At 49.3% G+C, this 8,301-nt stretch overlaps 1 protein-coding gene across 1 annotated transcript in view; it reads left to right on the top strand.

Moving 5' to 3' along the window:
* The window catches only part of NEDD4L (neural precursor cell expressed, developmentally down-regulated 4-like, E3 ubiquitin protein ligase), a 35,461-nt gene that overhangs the window by 12,756 nt on the left and 14,404 nt on the right, over window positions 1-8,301 (top strand). The window contains exons 5-10 of the mRNA XM_010016272.1: window positions 3,682-3,732; window positions 4,335-4,396; window positions 4,505-4,607; window positions 4,819-4,985; window positions 5,619-5,751; window positions 6,381-6,557. Coding sequence (XP_010014574.1) covers window positions 4,350-4,396; window positions 4,505-4,607; window positions 4,819-4,985; window positions 5,619-5,751; window positions 6,381-6,557 — 627 coding nt within the window. The 5' untranslated portion in view covers window positions 3,682-3,732; window positions 4,335-4,349. The remainder of the gene's footprint in view (window positions 1-3,681; window positions 3,733-4,334; window positions 4,397-4,504; window positions 4,608-4,818; window positions 4,986-5,618; window positions 5,752-6,380; window positions 6,558-8,301) is intronic.

Below are 8,301 nucleotides of genomic sequence, written 5' to 3'. Positions count from 1 at the left end.
GGTGGGAGCGGGCGTGGAGTTGGCTGGGACCGGCTGCAGTGTCCGGCCGGGAAAACGGGCTCCCCTGGGTGCGTGTGTTCTCCTTGCGTGCCTGCACCACGGAGCAGGGCGAGCTGCGTGTGCTGCAGTGAGGCCCTGCCATGACTCTGCAGCTTTCCCAGGGAAAAGCTGTTTGGCTCCGCGTTATTCCAGCATATCCTTCTGTTTAGCTCCCCACTGGATGTCGTGAGGAGAAAAGCCCAAAGTATCCCTAAGGATTTGGGTTTAAGAGGTGAAATAAGCAGTAAATCCCTTGCCAGGTTTCAGTTCCGTGTCTGTGTTGCGAGGAGTGGGTAGTACCTTTCCTGCCAGCAGGAAAAGCTGGAATGCAGGAATTCACTGGCTTTCCTCCTCATTTGACTTGCATGTATGTAGTGCAGGGGGTGAGTGTTCTCACACTAAAATGGCTCTAAATCTCCTCCTAAAAATGGAATGGGAATAGAAAAGTGTGTCTGATTTTTCCCTGGCTTTCCTGTTTATTATCCCGTGTTCCTTTCCAGGCCAGGTTGGATGGGGCTTGGAGCAACTAAAGTGATTCCAGAGGGGAATGAGGGAATTGGTTTAGGCTGCTTTATGTGCAGTGCATCCTCCCACTGCTCCCAAGTGTTTATGACCTTTCACATGGCTCCTCTCTTCCACAGGAGCAGTTTGGGGCAAGCAGGATGTATTCCATTACAGAGCAGGATAAAATCCTCTGGGAAGCCCAAGCTCATGTCCAATAGGGAAGGATTTCATCTGGGAGCCTCATTCCACATGCTTTTGGCTACTACGGCACGTAACACAATAGGCCACGAAGCGTGTGTGTGCTGTGGCCCAGAACAAACGCTCCCATTGTTTGGAATCTGGGAGCTGGAGTGCTGGGAACCACTTCCAAACTCTCATGTGTCACACAAGTGTTGGAGAGAGCTGACAAAGGCCTCTTTGTGCTGATGGGGATACAAAGAGCTCTAACAAACTGCTGTGGGTTTGTTTAGGGAACAGGCAGCAATGGCAACTCTCAGCTCGGGGCTCTCTCAGCTCAGCTTTTCATTCCCTTCCTTAGGAATGTTGTCCTGGAAAGATTTGGGCTCGAAGAGGTCAGCTGGGATGGAAAGCAAAGGAGCACCCTGGCAGAAATGGGGTTCCTGTGGAACTCGGAGAGTCCCACACTGGTTTGGGTCGAAGGGACCTTAAAGCTTGTCCAATTCCAACAGGGACACCTCCCACTATCCCAGGATGCTCCAAGCCCTGTCCAAGTCCAGCCTGTACAGTGCTGTGAGTTGTGTCCCATGACCATGTTTGTGTTCTACTTAAGAAGAGCCTCTAAATAAGTTTTCCTGCTCTTAAAACTACTTCTACTCCCCAACCTGTGAGTAAAAGCCACAGACTGAGCTATGGGAGGTGCAGTAGTGAAGTGAAATCCCAATTATTCCAATATTCCCGTTGTTAAGTCAAATTGAGAATTACTATCAAAGGGAAGTTACTTCCGTGTCCTTTTGCACATGTTCTGACCAGGTCCTTCCAGGGCCACCTTCCACAGGGAAGAACTTCCTCCTAAGATCCCAGCTCAATCTCCCCTCGTACTCTGGAGCTCCCACCTCCTGCTCAGGCTTATTCCATCCCTTATTCCCCTTGTTCTGTTGAATATCCAAGGAAAAGTGGATTCTCCCTTCTCAGAGGCTGTTCTAAAGCAGGACTCCTAATAATAGTAGGTACTCACGCTCCCTGTACGTCACACATAGAACCTCTTATAGTGGTGTTCGGGTCAGAGCCAGGCTCCCGTGTGTCACCCTTTGAATTCCAGTGGGATTTCAATAGGAGCCATTTTATCCCAATGAATGGCCTCAAGCCTGAGCTGTCTCTTCCCTGGCATTGTCCCGAGGCCTTTTGGATGTTATCCATGTTCCAGGAACACGTCACATCTTGGCAGAGGTGCCCAGTGGGTGTTTCAATAACCAGGGGCAAAGGAGAAGTGCTTAAGAACTGAGTGATTTATCCTTATGGATTGGGCCTGGCTTAATCCATGTAAGTAAGGATTTAATCCATGGAACCATGGTTTGGGTTGGAAAGGCCCTTAAAGCTCATCCACTACCACTAGAGCAGGTTGCTCCGAGCTGGCCTTGAACACAGCCAGGGCTGGGGCAGCCCCAGCTTCTCCATCCAACCTGTCCCAGTGTCCCACCACCCTCCCAGGGAAGAACTTCATCCAGTTCAATGGTGTTTGAGTTGGTGCTGCCCATCTGGCACTTGTGACTTCTCCTGAAGTCAAACCATGGCAGGTTTGGAGCTTCCAGAAGAGAGGAGACCACAGTATGGGCTTCTTTAGGCTACAAGGGGCTAATAGTCCATGTCTACCATGCAGAAGGCAGCGAGGGCTGGGAAGTCTTGTTGCAGTTGATAAGAAGAATGGAAGTTGCCAACTAAGCCATTACTCCTCTCATCAAGTGCTACAGGAACAGGCTGCAGTTGTCACTGAGGCTTTCCCCCTGGGAATGAGGGCAGGGAGGTGCCATGAGGAGCAGGACCACGTCTGTGGTGGCTCTCTGATACTGCAAGTTAGGCAGAAGCAGTTAAGGTGGAGGTGATGCACTGAAGGGATTCCTGCAGGATTCCTGCTTGGCTCCAAGGTTCCCAGATGTGTTACAGGCACGTGGTGTACTCGCAGCATCTCTCCTCCCAGGATCCATCCGGTCCCTCAGGCTCGGTGCAGGTGCGCTCTGTTGTTCCATGGGGATACACGTGCCTGTGCTTTGGGAATCACTTGTTGGCCTGGGAGCAGCAGGATGTGCTTCCTGGCATTCCGTGCACGCAGGGCTATAAATAGGCAGCAGGTTCTTTGGGAGTCCCTGGGCTCCTCTCTGGTGTCATCCACGGGGACTCTGCTCCTGACACACACTTGGCTTTGGGCTGCTTCAGGTCCACACTGAAGGAGCAGATGGGGCCTGGGCCACCTTCTGCCTGGGTCGTGCTTCTGGGCAGGTCACAGCCACGTTGTCTGAAGTGGTAAGAACCTCTCCATGCGGTGCCTGGCTCTGTGTGTGCCGCTGGTGGAGGGAACTCCATAGTGGAAGTGAGCAGACATCAGCTGGTGAGAAGATTGCTGGGAGCTCTTCCTCTGTAGGCTCTGTTGAGCTGCCAAGTGGGTGGTGACAGTGCTCACGTTCCTCTCAAGCTTCATCCATGGTTTGTCCACCTCTGCTGATCTCTCATGTTCCTTTTCGTCTCTAAGTGATGGCCAGAAGGTATCTGGTGTGGCCTCTTACGCTCTTCAAGGTGGTAGGAAGGCATGGGTGATGAGGCCACCACATGCACCTTCGAGCTCAGGTAGATCTTTGAACTTCTAGACCTTAAGGGCTCTCTTTATCCTACCATCTCCATGGTTGTACAACGGGTATGGACTATACTTGTTGGAGTTATGGATGGACCGGCTCCTGCAGTCACCTTCTCAGTGGTTGCCACCATGGAGGTGGTTCTCTCCGAGAAGGTGATGACCAACCCGATGGGGAAGAACATGAAGAGAAGTGGTGTTCAGCACTTCCCCAGGGACATGAATGTGGGTGGTGCTAATCTAATGGTGCTCTCCCACCTTGACTTCTGCTTCCTTGGAGCCGGACTGATGTTCGTCTCTAGTGTCTCATGACTCCTTTGTGTCTTCTTTGACAGACCAGAGACGACTTCCTGGGTCAGGTGGATGTGCCCCTCAGTCACCTCCCGGTAAGCGCTGCCCTCGTCTCCACGTGTTCCTTCTGCTCATCTCCACATGTGAAACCCTCATCTTATATCCAGTTTCCCATAAGAAGCCCAGTTATATTTTCCTAAAGCATTCCCAGCATTTGACTAGAGCTTAAAGAGGAATAGCCTGGACAGCAAAGTCCCACCATGGGCAGGGAGCAGGAGAGATGGGATGCCCTTGGATGAAGGATGGTTGGTTGATCTGAGGGTGGTAATATCTTCTCTCTTGGCTTTTGTGTCTTAAGCAATGGGGAGATTCCAAGCGAGAAGCTTGTCCTGTAGCTCTCGAAAGCTCCAGTTATCCTGGCAGCTGGAATTGGGCATGGTCTTCACCCAGCGTCAGCCTGGATTCATCGGGATGGGCTTCTCCTCTTTTAATACTCTGTAGGCTTTCAAGAGAGGGTTGGTTTCTGCAGGGACATCATGGGCTGCTTCCATAGTTGGGTGTTAACCTCTGCTGGTGACACTGGTAGAGGTCTGCCCATTGCGACACTGTTGCTTGAACATCTCCAGCATTCCTAACATACCTGTGGTGTGAATGTTCTTCGGGTGTCTCCATCCTTTAATGTCTTATCTACTTCCAGACTGAAGACCCCACCATGGAAAGACCATACACCTTTAAGGACTTCCTGCTCAGACCAAGAAGGTGAGTGAGGGGGAGAACTTTGTGTTCTAAACCATGTCTTACGTTGAGGGTGGCTCTTTGCCACCATGTGTAAGGGCTGGTGGTGAGATGCACCCCCTTGTCTCCTAGCCACAAGTCTCGTGTAAAGGGCTTCTTGAGGCTGAAGATGGCTTACATGCCTAAGAATGGTGCCCAGGAGGAGGAGAACAGTGATCAAAGGGATGACTCTGAGGTAAGGTTTCGTGCTGTGGAAGCACCTCAGTTACCAGAGGTTGAAGGAGAACTGTAGCAGAAGAGTTTGTCCTGTTTCTGTGGGGGTTATATTGAGACGTGTGTGAACTTCTCCTTGGAGAACGTTCAGAATGTGCATCTCTCCACTCATGGAAGCAGCAGAGGCATCGTTTAACTTCATGTTGACTTCTTGCTTTTCCTTCATTCCCAAGCACGGATGGGATGTGGTTGATTCCAGTGACTCCGCTTCTCAACGCCAGGAGGAGTTACCGCCTCCTCCACTGCCTCCAGGGTGGGAAGAGAAGGTGGACAACCTGGGCAGGACTTACTACGTCAACCATAACAACAGGACTACTCAGTGGCATCGACCAAGCTTGATGTAAGTGGGGAAAGTCTGGCTTGGAATTCTGTGGAGCACTTTTAAAGACCCACTCTTCAGGAGCAGATGGATCATGGTTGTGGTGCTGGGCTGTGCGTCTGAAAGTAGACTTCCTTCGTGGGAGAACTTCCACATGCGCTGGTTCTGGAGAGCCAGAGTCTGCATAGCTTCAGTGAACAATGGAAGAGGCTTCTCCACCCCCAGGAAATCCTATTTAAACCTGGGTATTCCTTTAACATGTGCTGGGACATCCAGTCTAGGTCATGCTTTGCCTTAGAAAGGCTGGACCAGATGATCCTTGAGGTCCCTTCCACCTGGGATTCTGGGATTCCATGGCATTTGTGAGGTGTTTCCAGTTCTTTGAATTGAGGGTTTAAAGTCTCCTGGTTAGGAAGCCTTATGTGGTTGGATGGGGAAGCCAGGTTGGATGGGTCCTGGAGCAATCTACTCTAATGGAAGGTGGCCCTGGTTGGAACTAGATGACCTTAAGTCCTTTCCAGCCCAACCCATTCCATGATTCCCTGATTTCTATCATTGCTGGGGTTTGGAAAGCAACAAAGTAGATGGTTTGGTTGAACCTTCATTGTCTCCTTCTCCTTTCCTCCTTCCCATGCCTCCGTGTCCCCCATACAGTGACGTGGGCTCCGAGTCAGACAACAACATCAGGCAGATCAACCAGGAGGCTGCCCATCGGAGGTTCCGCTCTCGGAGGCACATCAGTGAGGACCTGGAACCAGAACCCATGGAGAGTGGAGACATTCCTGAGGTAGCGAAAGGTCGGGGTTTAAGACCTAAACTTCAAGCTGATGTTTCACATTCATGAGTGAATTACTGTAGTAGTAATATATGGAATAGTTACACATAGTAATATGTGTAGGAGTTACCTCTAGTAACCCTTCCAGTGTTCTGCTTTGAGTAGCAGTGGAGTAAGTCACATAAAGAAGGGGAACACACTGGCTGGAGCTGCCATGTACTTCAGTTCTCTTCAGTGCCTTGATGCAGAGGAGGGAGAAGCTGTTGGGTTTATCCCAACTGAAAACTAACAGTTGTTTCTTCCAAGCTTTTAGTCAGAATTAGTGACACTTTGAGCAGAATTCCTAATGGGATCGATGTAACGAGAGCCCTTTCTCCTGCATCTCTCCATCCCCATCGTTCTCTGTTTGGAATCGTACAGCGTTGTGTCCTCCTCAGCGTGAAGACTGTTTGGAGTCCACACAAACCCCATTGCTCCCTGTGACTGCTTCTCACCGAGTAGAGTGTTTGTTTGTGTGTTGTAGGGATGGGCTTAGTTCGTTCCTACCTCTGGCACAAGGAGGTGCTCACGTAGAAGCAAAGGGGAAGGAGAACTCACTCTGTCATGATAAAGCCTTAACGGAGTTTCTTCTCTTTTGGTAGCCTTGGGAAACCATTTCAGAGGAGGCAAGTGCAAGTGGAGATTCCCTAAGCTTGTCATTGCCACCTCCTCCTGCATCTCCAGTGTCCCGTCCCAGTCCTCAGGAGCTATCTGAGGAACTGAGCAGAAGACTGCAGGTCACTCCTGATTCCAATGGGGAACAACTCAGTTCTTTGATTGTACGTGCCAAGCTGCTCTTTCTACCTAAACCTCTCATCTGCTGTTAGCTGGAAGCATGGGAAGCACACAGACGTGGGTGGGAATTCCTGCTCTCAGGAAAACCTGAGCGTACACTTACAATGATCTAGCACCACAGAGCAAATGCCTTGAGCAACAGAAGGGGGTCAGTTTAATGTGTTGTTCTGTGTGAGTTTCACCTCAGACTCTGCTACTGTTACACCTTTAGTAAAGCAAAGTATGTGTTAATGGAGGGTATCAAGCTCAGAATTCCCAAAGGAAAGAGGGAAATCTGCTACTGCCCTTCGCCATTTCATACATGATCACCTTTAAGTTCAGTATTTAACTGGACACGTCTGTGTTGAAGCATGTGCTTCCTTATAGTAGGAGCTTATAAACTCCTCAGATGTAAGAGTAACAAAGGGTTAGAGCTGGAAGGAAATAGTAGTTGGAAGAAGACATTAAGTGGCAACATCCCAGAGGCTTCTGAGATCAGCTCCATGGCTAAGCGTGGAGGAAACATGGATCCAGGATTCTTCCCAAGCCCACCAGCTCTAAATTGGCTGTACACAGTGAGCTGAAACTAGAAGCCCCTCAGCTGGCTTTCCCCATCCAGCCTTGTTTTACACTGAGACAGCTCCAGGGGCCCTCCATCCATCCATAGCTAATCTACACCCCCCCGAAATTGCCAGCAGGTAGTAGAGGAGTGATTGTATGTGTGTTGAAGTGTTTTGTCACTCTCCTCATGTATCTATGTAACACCAGACAACACTTCAGACTTGCTGGTCAGTATGTTTGTCAGCCAAACCCTTTCCCATTAGCCTTTAGCAGGACAGCAGCAAGGGGTAGTTGCATCTCTGTTGTATTTACTTGTTTTAGGCACTGATCTCTAGCAGAATGTGCTCTTGGCACTGATGTCCTCACCTAAGAGGTGGGGTTTGGCACTCAAATAGTTGCCTCGTGGTGTTGCTGTTATCTTGCAGGAGATAAGAGCACCCATGTGAGAGGTATAAATAGGCTGGGTCATTTCCCTGTTTATCTGTGCAATCACACTCCACCCATGAAGATGCTCTGATTAAAGATGAGCTATCACTTCTGCGAGATAATACACTTCAGAACAAGCTCTTAGGGTATTTAGTACTGTTACATTGACGTATTTCTTACGTTGGACTACACCTTGTAGTAGGTGTTCATTCTATAGGTCGCTAGCTGACGTAGGCAGAACATTCACCACTGCTTTCTGATAACAGGAAGGAGAAATCACATCTTTGCTCTATCACAACGAGTTCATGTTGCCATTTCTCCCTTAGGGAGATAAATGAACCCTGTTTTTAACAATACATATAAAGGGTCACTCTCAGCAGAGCAATGGTACTTGTCACTACCTGGTACAATAGGAGTAGATACTAATAGTTTACAAGAGATCTTATTACAAAGAGGTTTGTACCTGTAAAACAGAAGGAATGTGAGTAGTAACTGGGTGTATTTTTATGCCCTGTTTTCTTCTTTTGGTATTATTTATATTCCATTTATAGGTGCCCTGTTGGTCCTTACAACATGGAGTTCTCCCTCTAGCAGTTAGCTGGAATCCAAAGCTCCATGGCATTGCAGTGTCCCATTATGTCTTTAGTTAACCCTCCCCTTGCCTGCTCATTCCACAACTTAATTTCCCTGCCTTTTCCCACATGGGGTGGCCTGTAGCACATAGAACAGGTTGTAACTTGGGTGCTAAAGCTGAGTACAAGA

The sequence above is a fragment of the Nestor notabilis genome, unplaced genomic scaffold (genome assembly GCF_000696875.1).
Source record: "Nestor notabilis isolate BGI_N333 unplaced genomic scaffold, ASM69687v1 scaffold5646, whole genome shotgun sequence".
Lineage (NCBI taxonomy): Eukaryota > Metazoa > Chordata > Aves > Psittaciformes > Psittacidae > Nestor > Nestor notabilis.
The sequence above is the reverse complement of the archived record's forward strand: the minus strand, read 5'-3'. Positions and strand labels throughout refer to the sequence as shown.